The sequence below is a fragment of the Thunnus maccoyii genome, chromosome 11 (assembly GCF_910596095.1).
Source record: "Thunnus maccoyii chromosome 11, fThuMac1.1, whole genome shotgun sequence".
NCBI classification, from domain to species: Eukaryota; Metazoa; Chordata; class Actinopteri; order Scombriformes; family Scombridae; genus Thunnus; species Thunnus maccoyii.
The window spans coordinates 6337208-6359636 of NC_056543.1; the positions used below are offsets into that span (position 1 = coordinate 6337208).

The 22429-nt window shown below is 38.8% G+C and overlaps 1 protein-coding gene across 3 annotated transcripts; it reads right to left on the reverse strand.

The window, feature by feature from the left end:
* Nucleotides 1-1144: 1144 nt before the first annotated feature.
* LOC121906835 (solute carrier family 35 member F5-like) lies at nucleotides 1145-21540 on the reverse strand. Of its 3 annotated transcripts, none has more exons than XM_042425991.1 (16): nucleotides 21387-21540; nucleotides 20639-20736; nucleotides 19825-19966; nucleotides 18448-18597; nucleotides 17329-17391; nucleotides 17087-17168; nucleotides 16449-16639; nucleotides 16042-16123; nucleotides 14487-14574; nucleotides 11491-11555; nucleotides 11282-11386; nucleotides 11033-11192; nucleotides 10760-10850; nucleotides 10130-10284; nucleotides 6647-6747; nucleotides 1145-3481 (listed from the first exon to the last, which is right to left on the reverse strand). In XM_042425991.1, exons 3-15 carry the CDS (start codon nucleotides 19957-19959, stop codon nucleotides 6666-6668), a joined length of 1449 nt encoding a protein of 482 aa, XP_042281925.1. In that variant the 5' UTR covers nucleotides 19960-19966; nucleotides 20639-20736; nucleotides 21387-21540; the 3' UTR covers nucleotides 1145-3481; nucleotides 6647-6665. The 3 variants fall into 3 exon arrangements, with proteins under 3 accessions (XP_042281925.1, XP_042281922.1, XP_042281924.1); XM_042425988.1 differs by having other exon boundaries at nucleotides 16449-16642; XM_042425990.1 differs by lacking the exon at nucleotides 21387-21540 and adding an exon at nucleotides 21025-21123 and having other exon boundaries at nucleotides 16449-16642.
* Nucleotides 21541-22429: the final 889 nt, after the last annotated feature.

Sequence of the window (22429 nt, forward strand, 5' to 3'; positions counted from 1 at the left end):
CTCAGTCTGTCAGCTTTCATTCACAAAAATGTTCCCAAAGAGTAAAAAAAAAAACAAGAATTTCACACTGGAGAGCTTCGAGTCCTGCGGTTCTGCAAATATCGATCGAAATGTTTTAGTCTTTCTTCACACAATTATTTTAATAAAATATAACTGCATGCAGCGATTCCTGGGCTCGAGCAACACAGACTGTTAGAAGTTGAAAGTCTCAACAGCTTAATTAAAAATATCCACCAAGTTTGGTGATATTTGGCCTAATTTGCAGGTGTTTGGAGCTGTTGGCGCCCCCTATTGAAAGATTTCAGAATAGTTTTACACACATGGTTCAATGTTGTTACGAAACACATCCTGTGAGTTTTATAATGATCAGAACAAACAGTTTCTGATTTGAATGAAACTTTCAGGGTATGTTTCAGGTACTTCTGTGGACGTATCCTGTTAGTTTTGTGATGATCAGCCCGACAGTTGTTGACTTTAGTCTATTGTGCTGAGTCATGTCCTTTTGAAGTTCATAGGTCAATATCTTGAAAACTAGATGAGATATCAATAAGCTTTATGCAGCTTTTGATAAGATTGGTCCAATAATGATCCACAGAAAATTTGGTAACAATCAGACCTACAGTTTAGGAGGAGAGGAAAAAAAATTAAAAATGGTGGAAAATCTACGTGGACGCAAATGGGCGTGGCTTATATGGGTAGATTCATCTGGACCCACAGAATCCAGGAGAAACCCTAACCCTGATATTGTTTGTGAGACTTACGGTTCAAAAGTTACAGTCCAAAACATTCAGTTTGTTGTTGTAGCGCCCCCGTGTGGCCCAGTGGAGTAGTATTTCTTGGGCAGCACTTCCACAAAACTTCCAATCGATGAGCAAATTCTCATTTCTCTCTCGTTTAGCATCTCACAGGAATCTGTTCCAATATTTCTGAATATTAGTCATAATAAAACAGCACAAAAACAACAAGGTTTCATCCCTTCAGGCTCGAACACCTCATTAGACGACATAGTCCAGACATAACACAGCAAATACATGCAAATATAATCTCAGAGAAATAAACACAGTTTCAACACATCTTAACATTTAAAATGTCTTTTCAAAAGTATGATTCTGTAATGACATGAAATTTGACACACAGATTTTAAAAAGATATGTTTTAATAGTGCAGTGTAACTATGAAAACAGGCTCGCAAAATAAAAAGGATAATTACAAGAGCTTAAGTTGATAAAAGAGACGTTTCTATTACAGCTTTTCTCATGAGTTTCTTTAAGATCGTATAACAAATTAATTCATGAAACTTAAAAGACAAAGAAACCATTCAGATTTTTTTAAAAAACAAACAAACAAACAAACAGAACAAAGTACCTGAGAAAGAAAAAAATCATATCAATGATTCCACGAGCACCAGTGATAAAGTCAACGTGGGGAAATATCACCACTTGTAATGTGATGATCCTTGAAAAGCTTTCATACTCGCAATCGTGACAGAAGGTGGGATGGAAACAAAATAAACAAACAAAACAAAACAAACAAAAAATGTAATAATGAACATGAAGTAGACGAGTTTATGTGTCTCACTTAAAGTGCTCAACCTGTTAATTTACCCTCACAGGCGGATTATTACTTCCTCCACTTCATGCGTCCAGTCAGTGACGAGTGCAGTAAAAAAACACTCCGTAGATGATGAAGATGTACAAACACACACACACACACACACACACACACGTCTGACATTTAACAGGATGAGAGGAACAACATGGACGATTCACCTTCAAACTGTAGTGTTTACATCCTGGATTACGTGACAGACACTGAGGCTACTAAAAGAAATGCTTTTTTATCTCATCACAGGAAATCACAAACAGGGTAAATATTTTTTTTTTTTTTTTTTTGCTTTTGAAAAATGGAAAAAAAAAAAAAAAAAAGGATCATATAATCTCAGTTGCAAGTTAAATTTGGCTGATACATAAAACATAAAATAACACATAATCTGAGAAGAGGAATCTTTAGTGGTCATCTGAATTTCACAAACAAAAACATCAATACTTGTGTTAAATGTTCACTGTGTACAGTATTTACACCCATTTATGAAAACCGCTCGTTTTTTCCGAGCAGACGACCGTTATTGCAGCAAGGCGGTTTGTAGCTTATAGCGGAAGGCTTACTATCAGTTCATATTCATTAAAAAAACAAAAACAAAGACTATGTCTCTATCACAGTTTGTCTTCATGATCCAGCACTGTCGAGAGGAAGAGGAGGAAGATATGAAAGATGCTTTCTCGTTAACGTACGGTGGGATGATGTCGTTCTTCACGTCCAAAAACATCAGACTGACAAAGGTTTCTCTAACGGAAGAAAATCAAGACAAGTCTCAGACTTGAAGGATATTTTCTGTTAGAGCTGCAATGATTTGGTCGATTAATCGATTTGTTCATCGACAGAAAATTAACCAGCAACTATTTTGATAACCGTTCAATCGTATTTTTAAAGCAAAAATGCCAAAAATCACTTGTTCCAGATTCTTGAATTTGAGGATTTGATGCTTTTTTTTGTCAGATATGATAATAATCTGAATATTTTTGGATTTTGAACAGTTCAATTGAATAAAATAAGCAATTTGAATATGTTACCTTGAACTGTTTTCTCTATTTTCTGACATTTTGAAGACGAAACTCTTCTGCAGATTAACCGATAATGAGAATTATCATCAGATGCAGCCCTAAATTAAAATATTCAACCCTGTCAGGAAAGTGTTGGCGTCACCTGGAGGCCTTAAGGAGATGAAAAATATCTCACAACACACACACACACCTGGAGGTCACTCTGAGCAGCAGCTCCTGTTGTAGCTGGTTGATTCTAGTCGTACAGATGTGTCACATGGACAATTTGTAAAGAAAGAATCACGGATGAAACGGAAGGAAAATTAGTGCGATGACACTCCAGATGGCACTAATTTCAACAGATGCAGGTGTTGAAATTAGTGACAGTGCTGCTGTATATAATTCAAGGAGGCGCTTCACTGATATCCTGCCTCAGTGTGTGTGTGTGTGTGTGTGTGTGTGTGTGTGTGTGTGTGTGTGTAAGCAGGGTTTTGGACAGATTGTCCAGAGCTTCATTGATGAGAACAATCTCCTTTCCATTGATTCAGACCTTTTTTTTAAAAAAACAAACGCTCCACCTCTATTAGTGTTCTGATCAAGTTCAACATGTACCAGTTCATTTGGTCACATGACACTATTAGTAATCACTGATAATGTCCAGCACCTTGAGTACCATAAGAGTTTCTTTTCTTTTTTTTTTAAACAGATGCGTCAAAAAAAAAAAAAAAGTAAAAACAGCTCCTCGGTCGAGCGTGTATGTAGAAATGGATGGGCGGTCTGAACACTGTAGAAAATAAATAGCTTTAATCGTAGGCACTGCGGTAGTTCATCGTCTCTGAAAGCTTCCAGATTGTCAGCTCAGCGAGATCCACGTCTGCCACCTTGAGACACAAAAAACAAAAAAAAAACAAAACAGGATGAGAAAGTAGAGCCCAACAAGAATTATCTGCAGATTTTATACACAGGAACAGAAATATCAATTCTTTTAATACTGTTTTTACGTGTATTGAGACACGCTGGTGTTATTTTGTACTTTAAATAAATAAACTTTGACTTTTCTCAACAACATTCAACTGATAATAAGTCATAATGAACATTAACAAGTAATCTATATCACTCTAACAGCTTGATGAAGCCAGTAATGTTACTATTAGTAGTTATAAATGATGTACTGTACCAGAGTTAGCTCAAAGCTAACAGTCCCCCCACGATCAAAACATACAACAGCACAACAACAAACAGTACAAAGCAAAAAACACACAACAGCACATCACACAACAGCACATCACACACACCCACAACGTCAACTAGAAATTAATAATGTAAACTTGTCAAATTAAAAGCAAGACTACCTGCGCTAATAAGTAGAACACAGATGAAATTTACAGAGCTGAGTGGTTTTTAGTAGATTTTATACATATTTTTTATACATATTACACGTCTGCAAAGGGCTCAAGTGGCTCATTCTGGTATTTTAACATGAAATATATTTAAATTTGACTTCTTTAAAGGCGTCCTGCTGGTGAACCGACCCGTCAGCGGTTAACGTCCAGCCTTTCGTTCCCCCGTCTATCTCTCCTCCCCTCATTCCCTCAACTTTACCTCTTTAATCAATAAAAGCCATTAAACAGACGCATTAAATAATTTGGCTACTTTAAGGATTCATTATTCCCCTGCTAGAATTTTATTTCTGTCATTGTAGATAATAAATAAATAAATAAATAAATAAATAAATTTTCCTTTTGGTGTTTGAGCATAATATTCAGAGTTGATGGTACTAATGGTGTCAGTATTAATAACATCCTGTTCATTCATCATTTATAAATTCAAAAAAGGGTCCAACTTCTCTAAAATAAGGATTTCTCTTTTTATATTCTTATGAATTGAATATTTGGGGGGTTTTGGATTGTTGTTTGGACAAAACAAGCAAAGTGAAGATGCTAAATTCGGCTCTGATGGGTATTTTTTTGACACTGTATAGATGAAACAATTAATAAGTTAACTGAAACAAATAATCAAAGAGTGGATCCATAGTGAAATAATCCTCAGTTGCAGCTTCACTTCTATGCATGCGGATCCACAGATGTGACAGACACAAACTCATCTCCTCCGTTAGACACAACACACCCAGCAGACAGGCTTAAGTCTATCCTAAATTGTACTGTTTTCATTCCTCCCTCTAACTCCTTTATTAGAAGCCACATGCCGAGTTCAGAAATCTCTCTCTGCCCTGCCGGCAATTACTTTGCGGCTTTGGGAGGCAGATGAGCAAAGCCTGACTAAACCTATGAATAGTGAAGAGACGCAGACTTTGTGGAGTGGGTGGCCAATCTAAGATTTTAAAATATTTACGTGACGATCATCCTGTCCTGCTCGTCTTCTGTCTCTCTTGATCATCACCATGTCCAAACACTGAGGGCGTCTGACAAATGCATGACAGATGTTCAAAGAGAAACAGCGGCCAGAAAGTCTGAGTTCTCGTTAACTCGTCTGGTCCGGTTTGGAAAACAAGTCTATTCAAAGTTTATCATTAAAGATGCTTTTGGGGGGGCGTTCTGGGAAGCAGAACAAGCTAAAAATAAAACTAATTATTTACATGAATTACCTTAAATCACCTATTTAGACATCCAGAAAGCATGAATCAACATCTTCTTTAGTTTTTGGTTTAACTCCTGAGTGATATATTTGGCTCTTTAAGCTGTTAAATGCTCCTCTATGTTCAGCAGCTAGTTGTTAACTTTGTGTGTTTGTTGTTTGGTGCTGAGCAGGACGTGGACGGCTGGTTTATTGAGGCTTTTTCCCTGAAAACGGCTGCCTGCTGCGGTTGGAAACGAGGTTGATAAAAAGCGACTATTGTAGGCTGGAAAAGGCTTTAAAGCTGAGAGGAGTTGAGAAGAACAGCAGAGTCTGGTGATGACTGTCAGAGACTCATTTTATATTACACATTTGATCCATTATTAATATTAAAAACATAGAGGCTGCTGTTAGTTCAACTGTCACCAAATGAGTCAACAAAGGGCTGTTCATTGGTCTTAATTATATAATTAAGTTGCAGATTACTTAAATCTAGAGCTGCAATGATTAGTTGATTAATTGTTCTTCAAGTTAATCAAGTTTTTCCTCATTCTAATCAAGGATGTAAGAATAGAGGATGTTGTGTTGCTGTACAGATTGTAAACCCCCTCTGAGGCAAAGTTGTGATATTGGGCTACATAAATAAAAATGGACTTGGCCTGATTAGTCATTGGACAGAAAATTAATTGATTAACTATTTAGATAACTTATTAATCATTTTGAGTCATTTTTTAAGAAAAAATATCCAAAATTCTCTAGTCCCAGCTTCTTAAATGTGAATATTTTCTGTTTGCTTTCATCTTCTATGACAGTAAACTGAACATCTTTGGGTTGAGACTGTTTGTTCGGGACAAAACAAGACATTTGAGGACGTCATTTTAGGCTTTGGGAAACACATTTTTCACCGTTTTCAGACATTTTATAGACCAAACAATTAATCAATTAATGCAAAAAGAGGCAAAGATGATAAAAATGTCTTGTTTTGTCCCGACCAACAGTCCACAATCCCAAATATATTCAGTTTACTGTCATAGAGGACTAAAGAAACCAGAAAATATTCACATTAAAGAGTTTTATTATTTTTTTCTCTTCAAAAATTGCTCAGAACTACAGAGCCCTGGAGTGGTCATAGAGAGAAAAAAAAAAAAAAAAAGTATATATCAAGGCCACGTTTTACTACATCAAGCACTTAAAATGCTATGGCGTGCACACAAGATACAAATTCGTTCCCATGTTTTTGGTTGATTCGTATGAAATAGCGCTTTGAATCCTCAATATAGTAAAATGTGGCCTCCATATATATATTTCTTCTCTCTATGAGCAACAAACGATTTATCAATTATCAAAATAGCTGCTGATTCATTTTCTGTCCATCGATTAACCGTTGCAGCTCTTCTTCACATTTACACACTAACACACCAGTCACACCAGTCACACCAGTCAAAAGCAGGAAGAAGAACAGAGTGCTTTACTTTGTGTTTGACCGTTGGATCACGAACAGAAGCTTCCTTCGTTTGGGGAGACGGTGTGTAGAGGAATAAGGCTTTCACACTGCTCGCTGTCTTCCGGCAGTCTGGTGGGGGGGGGGGGGGGGGGGGGACGAGGTGTCAATCATCATCACAGTCATCATTTTGACAACCATCATTATTATAATCATCCCTCAGCAAATGGGAACAAGCGTTCACAGAAGAATGGAGAGCGTAACTGCCGCAGAGGGGATATTCAGTCAAGCATGTACATCTGATTACAGACTTAATGCGGCGAGGCTGTGAGCTACAAATGGGAGTCTATTGTCCTTGTAAAAATGTCACAGAAGAAAAGACTTTAAGTGTCTGTCAGCGTTAAGGTCAAATCATCTTTTAATGGGTCACATACTGTAACACAATGAAACAACAACAACTCGCTCTCAATTTAAAACTTTGGAAGCTCTCAATTGAAAAACGTTTTCATCACAAAATCACTTCCTGCACAGATTCGAGTGCAATCTCACTTAGGTCCCAGATGTGTTTGTGTATAGAAATAACTTCCATTTGCTTTTAACAAATTCCTAAGAGTAGCACTTCCATCCATTAGGCTTGCACGCCTGTTTACACTCTTTTCTCAATTGCGTCACCAATGCCATAGTAACCGCATTCGATGCTACAAAGACAGATGACTAACAACCTATTGAGAAAAAGAAAGACACCTGGAAGTGACAGTTTTTGGTGTTGATATATTAATGTGATTATTCTGAGAAGATAATTCTGCAGTAGTCAAAGTAAAACAGGAAACCCTTTTTTTGTCTCCATTTACCTAAAACAGCAGAAAGTGGCTTTTTTTTTTAGCTCCAGTGGTTATGTATTCCTTAAGCGAGTCAAGTTTATCCTTTTAGCCTTATATTATATTATATTATATTATATTAGGCCGTTCATAATCAGGTATTTTATGAACATTAAATTGCAGAAATTTGAGACTTTCTTGTGATTGATAATCCCTCAGAAAGAACGCTTCATCGCCTTTATGTTTGTTAAAAGTGACACAGTCATGACCTTGTAGTAAAGTTGTATACAGGGACTGAAACCAAGAGTTCAGCATCCCGACATCTGCTCTTGTGTCTGGTCGGGTTCGGGATATTTTTTTGTGGGTTGGAGTATTTCCAAATGCACCGTATTGGCCCGAATATAAGACGATATTTCTGACAAGTGTGAGTTGTCTTATATTTGACGTGCTCACAAGATCCTTTTCAAATGAAAGTATACTGCTGTAACACCTACAGAGAGCACTGCATTATGGGTAGTTTGTAGCCTCAGTGTTGCTAGGCTAGCGAGTTTCTTCCAGTCTGTTTATGGTGTTCGGGGTTGGTCGTGCCGAGCCATGCTGGGAGCACTTGAGTCAAGCTGGCACAAGCTGTGATTGTTTTTCCACAGCACAGCACGGCAAAGTAAAACAAGTTGTTTACCTGTTGGAGGTGAGCTGTTAGCAGAAACGCAGAGCCTGTTGTCTTGCAGCTCTTCATCGAACATCTCACTGTGTCCTCTCTACGACTGATTTACTGATCCAATAGCTCCAAATATCTCCAGATCTTGTGTCAAATGGTTTTTTGCATTAGAACAGCACCGTTAACAAAGCTCTTCATATAAATTCTTCACGATAAAAGTCTCCCATTATTTTATCATTTACAAGCTTTTAATTTGAAACAGCAAAACAAGGAAATGTTGGGTTTTCATCAGCGGTGACTTAACACGACTCCAATATGACTGAAAGCGATCAGGAAACAGGACGTTTTCACACCTATAGTTCTTTCGTTCTGGTCAAAATCAGTTGATGAGTTGGTGAACTTGGTTCTGTTTCTTTTCACACAGAGAAAAATCCAAGCGAGCCAAAATGCAGCACCAGAAGCCACGTGAGAACGTTGACTTCATTCATTGGTCAGATGTATCTTGGGCGGGAGCAAGAACATTAACACAGGAGGAAGGTCCTGAAGGAGGTCCACTGACCAAATACAACATACTACAATGCACTAGTCCAGGTTCAACTTCGATTTCCTATAAATTCTTCACAATAAAAGTCTCCCATTAATCACTTTATCATTTAAAAGCTTTTAATTTGAAACAGCAAAACAAGGAAATGTTGGGTTTTCATCAGCGGTGACTTAACACAACTCCAATATGACTGAAAACGATCAGGAAACAGGACGTTTTCACACCTATAGTTCTTTCGCTCTGGTCCAAATCAGTTGATGAGTTGGTGAACTTGGTTCTGTTTCTTTTCACAGAGAAAAATCAGAGCGAACCAAAATTCGACACCAGAAGCCACGTGAGAACGTTGACTTCATTCATTGGTCAGATGTGTCTGGGGCGGGAGCAAGAAAATTAACACAAGAAGAAGGTCCACTGACGAAATACAACATACTACAATTCACTAGTCCAGGTTCGACTTTGATTCAGTCTCTGGTTGATCAAGGTTGGATCACGTTCCCACCACAAACGAACTGCTCCAGAGTTCATTTGGGACCGGACTGAGACCACCTCCTCTGAGGGGTCTTGGTGCGGTTGTTTTGGTCTACGCCCGAGTGCGATTACTGTGTTCACACCTGCCCAAACGAATCACACCAAGAGGGAAAATGATGCAGAGGTCGAGTTAACCAGACTAAAAAGTTAAGGTACAGATATCTGGAAGTACAAACAGGGACGCAGGAGACAAACTAAACATCAAACCACAAAAATTCAGTTAGAAGCTACAAAAGTACTGAGAGCTGAACACAGAGACTAAAATAAAACAGCTTTCTCTCTGATCTCCAGCAACGACGTGAGTTGAATCAGCTTGTCTGAGGGGAGGAGGGGTGTCACATCACAGGTCGGTCGGCCGCAGTCAGCCCTGCCAGCGAGCACGACTGCAGCAGCGCGGCTCGGTTATCCCCTGCTGTGAGGCTGTAGTGGCGACATATTTTATCATGGGTTGGCCTAGCATGGCGCAGCTTAAGTCAGCACTAAAAGTGTTTTCTTAGCTCGGTTTAACCTGCAAGAGTTTCTGAAGGTTGTCTGAAAAATGGTGTCGACTGGAGAAAATAATTTCAACACTTGTAACAGTCTGACTGGACAGAGTCTCAAAGCTACATGAATGAGGGTCTTACATTCTGCTTTAATGATATTATTTCCTTCAAGGAGGAAAACTCTTCAACTTGGATAAATAGTATCTCTGGGAAACTTTCCCAACAGGACAAGTGTGAAAGTGACAACTGTTTGAAAAGCGGAGTCGTCTTATATTCAGGCCAATACGGTAATTCATCAAGAAAATCATGAGAAAGTCTTTCCATAGCAATTATATAACTTTGTCTTTTAAAAAGAAATAATATTAATAATCACAAAATTACAGCCTTGTGTCCCAGGTTGGGTCGGGTCCAGCAGGTGCTTTAACTTTTGAGAGTTAGATGCCAAATGCAAAATTTTTTTAATGAACAAAATTATTGTTTGTACCTCTGAATGCGATGTTTCCTCCAGATGAAGGCGTATACTCTCCTCAGCCCCACCAAGACAGGGTCCCAGTTGTTATAGTGACATAAGAGCGCAGCGATGAAGAAGGAGAGGAAGACAGGAACCGCCCCGGCAAAAAATAACCACGAGAAACGCACCTGTCAACACAAAAACAAACGGTAATTTTTTTTACACTTTCATTGCTGGACTTCAGATTATTAGAATAAGTTATAAAAGTATGTTAAAATACGACAAATTATATGATCCTGTCCTTGGAAAATATCTACTGTAACATTAAATTGATTAAATTATGTCTAATCTATATTTAATGATTTTTGTGTTAAATAACATGACTTCCAGTAATCCCCAAATGACTCGTAACCAACATATTAACCAACACTGGGAAGACTGGATGAAACACCGGGGAGTTTGGTTAAAACTAACATGACAAACATTCATAAACATTTCAAGATAAATGTTTAAACAAACTGAAATTATCAGGACTTTTCTTCATTTTGCAATCTGCTCTGGTCTTCTCTCCGCAAAACTGGAGTCTTGCCAGTACCAAACAAACAACATGGTGAAACTTATTTCAAACTATGATTGCTAAGTAGCTCAAGTGGGGAAACAAACCTTCTGCATACAAATATCTGCTATAATAGAGAGCGGGATGGTGAGGCTGAGAGCCAGAGTCCCGATTAGAGATGATGTGAGGAAACAGCCCCTGTGGAGAGAAAGAAACATTACTGGTCACATTGTTGAAATTGTGTATATAAGTCCAACAAATACAACAGTTTAGACTTTCAGTATAGAAAACTGCTCCAGTAAAAGCACCAAACGTCCTCATGAAGATGTAATTCGGTGTCAAGAGTTGTGACGTGAACACGTTATGGGTCAGGTGCTCACCAGAGCCAGAGGAACTCCGAGAGAACGGTTCCGATGAGCCCGTTAATGAGGATGTACGTCCACACCAGCTGACTGGGAAGCTCGAAGGCCTCGAAGCCCGTGTAGTGCAGCAGGAGGAAGCCGGGCCACAGCAGCAGCAGGTTAAACAGACCCACAAACCCTGGAACGGAAACACAGGAGTGTCACATTTGGACCGCTCTAAAGACGACCTCCGTCAGCCACGGTGGCGACAACCGAGTATCTGCTTACCGAAGAACATGGGAATGTCGAGCTTATCTTCCCGATCCACTCGTCTCTTTATCATAACGATGTAGACGGCGTACAGTATCGCCCCGGCCAGTGACCACAGAGAACCTTCAGGAAAAAAAAATCACATTTAGAAAGAAGGTTTAAAACTCTATTAATTCAACAGTATTTAAGAAACGCATTAACGGTGGTGACGTGACGTGAGCGGTTACCTGAGACGCCTTTCTCATCGGGGTTGTCCATGCTGGAGAGGCTCACGAGGGCAACGCCTCCCATGCTAAACAAGGGAGATACAAACATGAACAGGCAGGTAAACAAGACTGTTTGCCGGGCTGCTTCTGACAAAAACGAGGTCTTCTCCGTTTTAAAGTCCTTAGCTTAGCATAAAGACTAGAAATGGGGGGGGGGGATCAAAATCAGCCTACCAGAACCTGTACCAGCAGAGTTCTGTAAAAAGGAATTGTGGTTTTTACACTGGATTTAACAAATGAGATATAATGTGTTAATTAGTGAGCTTTAAAAGGTGCTGGTAGGCTTTTTGAACTTTAGAGAGAGCCATGCTAGCTGTTTCCAGTCTTTATGCTAAGCTAAGCTAAGTCTCCTTGTTGTAGATTCATATTTACAGACATGAAAGTGGTAACAATCAAGAAAACAAATAAGCATATTTCCCTAATTTCCCCCCATTTTAAAACAGATCTTACAGCATTATGCAAAAATTATACTATGCTGCAATAGGACAAGATAATAGGGTCAATAAATCAAATCCTGTGTTCAAAGTTTATATTTTAGTTCTGAATGTGGCGTTAGAAGAAAGATCAGGACATCACAAAGACAAGTATCTTCTGGCGACCATGAACACTGTATCTACGACATATTTTAAGGAAATCTGTCCAGTAGTTGTCAAGATGCTGCACTCCAACTTGATCTGAACCTTATCCGTCTGTAATGGGGTTAGAAAAAAAGAGAATTTCCTCCTCCTCCAGTAGAGACGTCATTAAATCATGTTGTTTTATTCTGTCACAAATCATAGTGCACAACCAGAGATGCTGTTCTGTGTTTACACTGCTTAAACTACTTATCACAGCTAAAGTCTTGTGACAAAACAAGATTAAGAAAAACTGAGTCATGCTTTTATCTCCAGCAAAGTTGATCACCGCAATCGACTTGTGACAAGACTTCCTAAAAAAAACCATCAGACACCCACAACTTACTCAAAATTCAGTTCTGACCAAAACCAACAGGACAGACCACATCAACCCAGTCTTTAAGTCTCTACACTGGTTTCCAGTAAGCCACAGATATTTATTACTCATTTATAAATCTCTACATGGAATTTGGCCCCTGAATATATGACTGATATGCTTGAGCAATATAACCCCGCGAGACCCCTTGGATCACCAGGGAGTGAACTGATAGTAAAATCTAAACAAGGGGGGAAACATTTTTCAGTCATTATGCAGCACTGAGCCGGAACCAACCGCCTGATGGCCTCAGGAAGCCTCGAAATCAAGACTGAAAACCTCATTGTCCTCAGGAGCTTTTAACTCAATGCCCTTAAAATTCAAGGTCTTAATATTGTTGTAATATTTTTAATCTTATTTTATTTCTATATCGATTTTATATCTTTTACTTTGCTTCTGTGTTAACTTTGTGTTGCTTTAAATGTAGATTCAGTGATTCTGGAGAAAGACTGTTCAACACACGTTTTGTTCAAATTCAGTGAATATCTCCTCACAGTCCGCTAGCTGTTATTTCTGTGTGTTCATACACAGCAGCAGTGGCTCTGTGAATGGGGAAACAAACACATGCTATTCCAGCCAATCAACAGCAGGGGGCGTTCATGCTCGTGCACAGGACAGGACAGGACGGGGGAGAAGTCATCAGAGCAGCTGCCTGCGTGAGGACGTGACGAGTCTCCCGTCTCCAGCAGCCGTTGAACGGTGAGAGAGAGAGAGAGAGAGAGGCTGTGGCAAATTCACATAAGAGTGTTTGCTCACAGAACAGATACGCTTCCGTTTTATTAAATGTATTAATCCACACTGCATCCGAGACAGTCTCACAGAGAACCCCTGTGTTTTTTTTTACGCTCCGAGTCTGTTTCTGACACGTTTAGCGAAGCGTGATCAGAGCAGGCAGCTGTTTAAATCACACAAATATCCTGCTGTATATGTGTTTTTTTTAACTTATTAACTGTATCAGTGAATCAATAAATACAAACACTGTTGATTTCTTCCCGCGGAGCCGACGTGCAAACTGTTTTGGTTCAGTAAGTGTCTGCTGTCAGTCGGCCCGGTGGAGGCAGTTTGTCCGGCCGCTGCAGCTGACAGACGGCTGCTTCTGTGGACAGAGATGAGAAGTTGGGGAGGCTGCAGAGAGGCGGACAGTGTGGACGGACTGTTGTGCTCACACGAACATGTGTGAGAGGAACAGCTGACACATCACTCTGGATTACAACATATTTCTTGTTTGGTCGTCGCTTTGGCGATGCACGTCCATGAATTTGGATGGCGGAGCTTCTGAAGGGGTGTATTTGTTTGGGTGTTTGGTTCAAATATCAACAGTCTTTCTCCAGAACTACTGACTCTACCTTTAACTTCTCTGCGCGACACCTTGAATCTACCTCTGTGTAATAAATAAATAAAACCGCCTGATCTCTGACTACTTGGTGAGAAAATGACTTTGAGAAAATGACCATGTCGGGTCAGACTCTGATCACCGTGATGAGTTTGAACAGTCTGTTAACTATACTCAACAAGAGAGATTGGATTTTGTGGACCCACATGGCGTCAAATGTACTCAGATGTAATTACCACAAGCTGAGAGGAACGAACCGCGCCGACTGTGTTCATCATAATGAAAGGATAATTCACCCTGTGAAACAGTGCAACTGGATCCACAGACGATACTTCTTAGCACAGTAAATCCATTGTTAGTTTGAGTCTTTTCATGAGATTTGATAATAAAAAAAGATAAAATACCACCAGCTGTATCTTTTAAGCTCTTGGTTGATACAATAACACTGAATTTCAACAGCTAAAAAAACTTTCACAAAATAGAAAGCATGGGAGATACATTACAGAAGCACAAACAACATAAAACAATACATCGACTCATGCAAATACACTGAACAAAGTACTGAAACTTCCCAGCATGCCCTCCTCCCCTCAAACGCCAGCACTTTCATTCAGCAATTTCATTAAGCACTTACCTCAGCGCCACGGCTAACAGTTTGGACAAGGTGAAACGGTCACTGCTGTTACTGGGAAATATGGCTGCCAAGATGAGTGTAAACAGACCTGAAGAGGGAAAGAACGAGAGTTCAATCAGACAGCTGATAGTACTTTTCTTCAGGTTAAAATAACGTATGATGGCCAACAATACGTAACCTTTTTCAATCCATTTTCACTTCAGTCTTCAACTCAAGTTTATCTATTTATCTATCATTTAAAGAAGACATATCATACTTTTTGTAATTTTCTGTTATTTTTATACTGTTATGATGTCAGATGTCAATTTTAAACATGGTCAAAGTTACAGAACATGTGGTGGACGTATGTTAAAGTAGCCTTTGTTAATAAGGTTTTTACATAGGTTGTTCAACGGGTTGTTCGCGTCGTCCACTCGCATATTTCGGGTCTGATTCGGGCTCAAACAGGTACAGATGTATTTGAGAAGTTTATATTTTGAGTAAAGAAAGCTGGCAGAAGTCATGGATGTATAAAGAGAACTGGATACAGCGTCGGAGGCGGGGCCCCGTTCATTCCTATGAAAGTTGCTCAGTGGTGCATGAAGCCAAAAAAGTTCGACTTCCGCATATAAAATTACCCAGATCTTCCGGGTTCATTGGGCCCATAGAGCCCAATGTGGCTCTTTTAGGCTTTTGGACCGAACGGATCAAATTCTGGTAGTGAGATGAGTCATTTCGCGGGGGGTTGTTATACTTAAAAAAAATTATCCGCTGATTTATGGACGTCTCTTTCACAATGTCAGTCTATGGGAAAAAGTCTTTTAGGGCCCAATAGTGTCACGTGACGTTGTAATTACGCTGTTTGGCCGCTATGTCAAATTGGCTTCACAGCCCGGTGCTGTTCCTGGGGGCTTGGCAGAAGTCTGCTGAGGGGCAGCTTCCAAGAGTTGGCCAATCAGAACAGAGCGGGTTCATCAGGAGGCGATCATCTGTTTCAGACAGAGGCTGAACTGAGGGGCTGGATAAAGGACCAGTATAAGATAAATAAGGAGTTTTTACCTGTAAATCATGCAAAGATATTCCAAAGAGCCCCAGAATATAAATATAAACCTGGAGGTACAGCAGGTGTTGACTAAAGTGCTTTACAGAGAAATTTTAAAATAGAGGTAAATAATTATATAAAAAAATAGTAACTGTAGCAGACAAAATTTAAACTATTTTATCATTATATTAACACTAAAGGTGACTCAAAGACAACAGATCTTTAGCTGGGATTTAAAAGTGGAGATAGACGGGGGAAGATCTGACTAAGAACATTAAACATGGAGGAGTAACCGGATGTAGAATATGGGCTGAGGAGATCAGAGACGTAGGCTGCATAGCTTTAAAAATAAATAACAGAATCCTAAAATCAATTCTGTATTTCACTGGTATCAAGGAGACGTGGTCTTTCTTCTTGGAACCAGTGACGAGTCTCGCTGCTGCATTTTGCATTTTGAGCTTGTAAAACTGTCTCCAGATCTCCAGATGACAGAAAAGGTTTTATTTTTTGCTGTCAAAGAGGTACAATAATCACCTGAGGTGGATGACAGAATGTTGACGATGGCGACCTGCGTGTCGGACAGAGCTTCCTGATACGACAGGTTAGCCAGGAACCACTGGAGGAGGAACAGAGGATAGAAAATGTGACACACGGTATATCAGAAACATCTTATAACGTCTGACACAGGAACAAAAAACAATGTATGTAACCTTTCTTTGTGGTTGTTTTGTATTGTATTATATACTCACCAAGCACTTTATTAGGAACACTTGTGCAATCTAACGTAATCCAACACAACAGCTCTGCCATAAATTCTACTTTTACCAGGCAGAAAGTTGATAATTCTACTTTACGTTGGTTTCAATCCTCAATCCTCACCGCTAGATGCCACTAAATCCTACAAACTGTACCTTTTAATTCAAAAGCGAACTTCTACTCACCACGAAGCAGAAGAAGAAGCTGATTTTGGCTACATCGGTGACGGTTAGCTTGCCCACCGTGCGCAACATGGCCTCGTGGTCCTTGGCGGCTGGGTAGGACATACGGGACAGTTTGGCCTCCAGGGCTTGAGTAGAGGGCAGCTGACGCACCTCCATTATGTTACTAAAACGCACTCGCTGCTTTTTGGAAGCTGCTGGAAGGTAGAAAAGGAGAGAGAGGAGTGAACTGATGGAGGCAGAGAGAAACACGTCTTATTTTACTGATGCACTAATGCACGACTGGGCTGAACACAATCATATGAAAACTGCATCAGTTAAGTGTGATAAACTGATATCCAAAAACATTTATCAGGTTTTTTCCACTGCTCTGAGAGGGAAAAACAGTGTAATCTTCATGTTTGGTTTGAAAGTATGACGGTATGTGAAAGAGAACAAAGTTTGAAAGTCAGAAAGCTGTCTCTAATAGTAAATACTGTATTTTCATAGCTCAGCAGCACCTTCTGTTGGTCAAATGTTATATTTCAACAATGAAATGAAATGAATGAATGAAAATACTCATGAAGTCTTTAAAACAATCAGAAGTTAAAATGCTTCCTGTTCTCTTTTAAAAACAGTGACAACGTCGGCCGTGTACTCACAAGATTCACAGTCTCCAATTAAACAATTTGAGTGATCTGCAGGGACGTCCTGGAACTTCACCGGCACATACAGCGGTTCACTCTGCTCGAGACGGAAAGAAAGTCGGTTATTTATAGCTGTGAAAGAGTTGGATGCTGCTGCTACACCAACCCTTAAAAAAGTGACTCTTCCACTGCCGACAGATTAGCCGTCAACACACGTTACACCTTCAACTAGTAGAGTCTTTATTTAAACTACGTACCAAACAGTTGTTCACAGTGGTGTCAGTGGTGCAGGAGGCAAAGTAGGCCTCAGCATCAGCAAACTGTAGAAAGATGCAATTAAAAAAATAATTTAAAAAATCAACTTACAGATGATAACCAAAAATTCTGACCTCATAGGGCGGGTTCACAACAGTCAGGAGCCCAAATGAACATTAAAACATTTTTCTTGCTGTAATCATTAGAAGATCCCTTCATAATGCACTTACAATATATAAGCGATGGGGAACAAAATCCACAGTCCTCCTTCTGTGCAAAAATGTATTTAAAAGTTTAACACCCACATGGGTCAAATCAAGTCAACATCTTTCAAAGTTACAGTCTTTTTACTGCTAAATTCCCTTTTCTTGTTACGATCCTTCAACTGCAGCTGAATAACACTGTCCTTGGACACACAAAAAAACCCTGTAAGATATCCACTTTATTGGACTGACTCAGACTGTCAAAGCTTTATATTATCTGCAGATAAACTTTTAAATACATTTTTGCAGAGGAGGATGACTGTGGATGTACATTTTAAGTGCATTATGAAAGGATCTTCTAATGGTCAGTATGAACAGGAGGAACCTGTTTCAGTGCTCATTTGGTCATCTGACTGCTGTTTTAGAAAAGACTTGAAAAACTCGTCCTTTTAACTATTTACATTTTGTCTTAAAGGACAGATTCACTGTTTTACAACCCAAACTCTGTTAAAATGTTGTTCGTAATCATTTCTGAATGTGAATAGCACAAAAAAAATCATTTTATTTGCGAGAAAAGAACCTTTTAATTGGACTCAAACACGGTCCAACGTGACAATCTTTTAGGACTTGAAAAAACAGGATCATCTGCTTATTGAAGTGTAGCCAGACTGACTCACCAATCACAAAAACAGTCACTTCTTATAATATTTTCTGCAGCTTTCAAGCAGATGTCACAAGAAAGAAAGAAAGGATGGTTTCTTGCAGCAGGACTTCTTAAAATTACACCTATCAGATGTTATGAAATGCAGAGTCTTAAATAAAAAAACACATTTAGTAAGGAGTGGGTTGAAAAACAGTGAAGTTATCCTTTAAGAGAGTAGCGCCCCCATGTGGTGAGAGTGTAGTTTGACTACTTACAAACGCAGAGTGCCGGCGTTTCAAAGTGCCGGTACACTGCTGCCTCCAGGGCCGCCACAACAGGAAACCCAGCAAATACAGCACAAACATGGAGGTTTTGGTGAAGGTGCTGAAGAAGGGTTTGTTGTACTCCTGTCGCTTGAAAATGTACTGCGGGAAGAATAAACAGGAGAAAGCAGTTTGTTTATTAGTCGACCGACGTGCGTTGCAGGCTGGAAAGTCTTCATTTTTATGCCTTCGAGCAGCAGGTTTGGCTCCACAGGTCTGCACTCTCAATTTAAATATGTTTAACCTCATTTTCCCCTCACAGGGCTCTCCTGCTGTTTGCTGTACTGTGTGTTCTTTTGCATTTCTAGTTTGTCCAGTTATATTTATAGTATAGAGCACAGGAGGAAAGTAATATAAGCTAACACTTGATACTTTCATTCCACAACATTGCAGAGGGAATCGCTGCATTTTTAATCCAGTAAATCTCTCTGATTGCTTTGAGATGGTCTCTAGCTTTAACTGTCCAGCAGGTAATTAGAGCACCTATAATGTTCAACACTTAAACAATAACACATCAATAATTTAACATTATAAAAAGGGGAACACTTAGCATTTTATTACTAATATGAGTAAACTTACATATTCCTCAAATCTCAAACTGTTTATAGTTCAAAATAATTCTTATCATCATAAATCCTCAGCTCCACTTTTTCCACAATCTTTAACTTTTAACTGTCTTTAATAAGAATTAACTTGTATGTTCATTTATGAAATGTTATTTCAGCACTAAAATGGAATGAAAAAGACTAATTCAAGCATTTATTCATATTCTAGACAGTCTGAACATCTTCATTTATGTTCCAGTAATGTGGATAAATCTTCATTTAGATAAAAAGGCTGTTTTGTGGAATTCATTCTCTTTCTTCTTTACTTTGAAAAAGCTTTTAAACTCCTCATTAGTCTCACTTAATGTAATTCTGTTTATCTTGTCTTGAGTTTTTAGGAGAGATCACTTTGAATTCATGTATAGCTGAGTATATGCCGGGTTGTTTTTTACTAAAATTAAAAAATATCTTTTTAATGTACAAATAAATAAAAAACAATTAATTAAACATAAGTAAAAATTTAGATTTTGGACCTTCAAGTTTAACGGCGTTGCAGTAGTGATATTCACTAGTTAAGGCTTTGAGTACTTTATCAACCACATGTTCGAGGGCAGAAGGGCAAAGTTATGTCATCCAAACGGTTCAAACACATAATCAAGTTCCTGATCCCAGAACATCTCAACACACTCTGGTAATTGAGTACATCTGCACCTCCTCTCTCATTTCATTACTGTAACCCATTTTGCACCAGCAGGTTTGGGAAAACTGAGCGACTCTGACTTACCGATGTTAGCTCCGAAGAAGCTACCCAGATGACATCCACCAGCAGGAGTATCACCACCCCGAGCGCCATTCGTCTCCGCTGGGCTGCTGAGCTGCCCTGAGAGCTCATCCGGTTCATAATGAACACCCACTCCATCGGGACGCTGGTGATAAGAGATGCATGGATGAACACATGAATGACTTTATAGGTTCTAACAGTGTCACAGTTAGTCAGCTCTGTGTCTCATAACGTACTCAAAATACAGAAATCATGCAAATATGATGTATGACATGTTATTATGTTGCAGATATTCTATTATGGCAGCACACGTCAACAACTTAAAATTAGGGCTGAAACAATGTCAACTATTTGATTAGCCAATTGACAGAAAATTGATCACAAACTATTTGGACAAATTGTTTTAAGCCATTTATCAAACTCAGAAACTAAGCATTCACTGGAACCAGCTTCAAAAATGTGAGGATTTCCTGCATCTCTCTGTTCTATATCTTTGTAAATTTAATATCTTTGTGTTTTGGACTGTTGGTCTGACAAAAAAAATGTAACTCGAAGACATCGGCTTGGCTTCAGAGAAATTGTGATGGGCTGTTTAGCTCTGTTTCATTACATTAAGTAGTCTAAAGTGACAATTAACAACAGCCTCTCAAAGCCTCTCTGATCGTGCGGGACTGTGACATTGAACACAACAGCCAGTGTCAACACAAACCTGTCATACTGGTCAATAATCCAGCAAGCCAGAGTTGTAGTAAGACAGCGTAAAAGTAAAAGATACAATACTCTAAGAGCAAAAGCATTTCCACATTGCAATACGCACCTGTTTAACGAGTAAATTTACACTGAAATGTTCTTTTCAGTTGTCAGCTCAGTCAGTGTGAGTCAAGACCAACCAGGCGGCTCACAGTGGACATAAACCTGCCACAAAAAGAAAACAGAACTGATGTCACTCTGTACTGCACTATTTCTGCAACGTCTGAGCAAACAGCAGTGGAAATGCTACGTGACTGTAAAGCCACCAAAGACTTATTAAAGAAAAATATGTTTGCATGTCGACTTTTCTGGGTGATAAATGCAAGTATTGCAATAAGTGCAAAGTGGCTAAATATCAGCTGTGGATGGCTGCAGGTTTAGCAGAGTGTGTAGAGCTGTACTGTAAGAAACACATTATAATAGTCAGTAAATATGCAGTTTTCCATCTGTTACCGTGTAGCTATGAGTAAATCCAGATTAAACTTCTCGTGGTGAGTTGAGCTGCCTCCTCAACGACTGAAAGCTAACGAAATAGCTTGCAAGCTAGCTGTTTTAGTAGCAATTTAACTGTTACAGACTAGAGGTCAGCAACTACTGCTTAGTGTTTAAATGTAACGTTAATAGTTCATAGAAAGGAGTCCTTGCAAGTCCAGCTAATCTGTCTAGTTAACATGAGTCAGTCACGTTAACATTGTTGTGCAACGTTTAGTTGTTTATCAATGTCAGAAAACTAACGTTGACGGGCTAGCTAAGCGCTAACCAGCTTGTATTGATTAAGAAATAAAAAAAATGCTCAATTAAGGTGCTTTTCTTACCTGCATGCGAGAAGAAGTCATTTAGATTGCGTCATTGTTTACTTTTCTTTTCATCTATTGCTCAAATATCGACAAAATCACAGTTACTGCGATAAACTTATTGACAGCCCAGTGGTTGTAAACATTAGCACACCCTCTTCTTGATCAGGTGACATCACTTATGTGCTGCAGAGATTTCTGGGAAATGGTGTCTTAAAGTGGCGAATATTAGATAGATAGATAGATAGATAGATAGATAGATAGATAGATAGATAGATAGATAGATAGATAGATAAATTTAACTGTGTACTCTTCGAATACAGGACAAGGTAATTTAGCAGAGAGTGAAGGCTCAGTGAACATAGCTTGTGTTCATTTTTTAAGTTTATATCTTAAATAACAATCTTAACTTTAAAAATAACAATTACATTTAGTTATTTTCTTCACAGAAATTGATGAGATGCGATATATTGTATTTATTTAGTTTTCTTAGACCCCTTCAAACCAAGAAGGCCTTGTGGGGGTCGGGACCCGGAGGTTGGGAATCAGTGTTTTTGAAGACAGACTTGAAAAATTTGTGAACCTGTCCTTTCATGCTGCATGTTAAATTCAGTTTTAATTTCAGTTCAAGGGGGCTTTATTTACATGGTAAACAGACGTTGTGAAATAAAAACGACTACAAAAAATGCACATAAATAGAATAATTTTTGCTATTAGAAATGTATATACAGTGGGCTCCAAAAGTTTGAAACCACTAGTCAAGATACTTCTATTTTGGATTTGTTTTGAATGTAATACTTTTTTTTTCATTACAAATGATAATATCAGCTTAACAATTTGAGTTGAACAAGTTGAATCTTGTAGTGGTGTTATTTATTTAGCAAACTCTGTATCTATGAGGATGTTGCTTTTTTATTTTAAGCTAACTTAAAATAAAATAGAAAAATGTAGACTTGCATTTAAAAACTGGAAATACAAATAAGTGAGAACTATATAAACACTGCAACAATTGTTTGTTTTTGTTGTTGTTGGTCATGCCTCCAGCAGGTGGCGGTGTAGTGTGG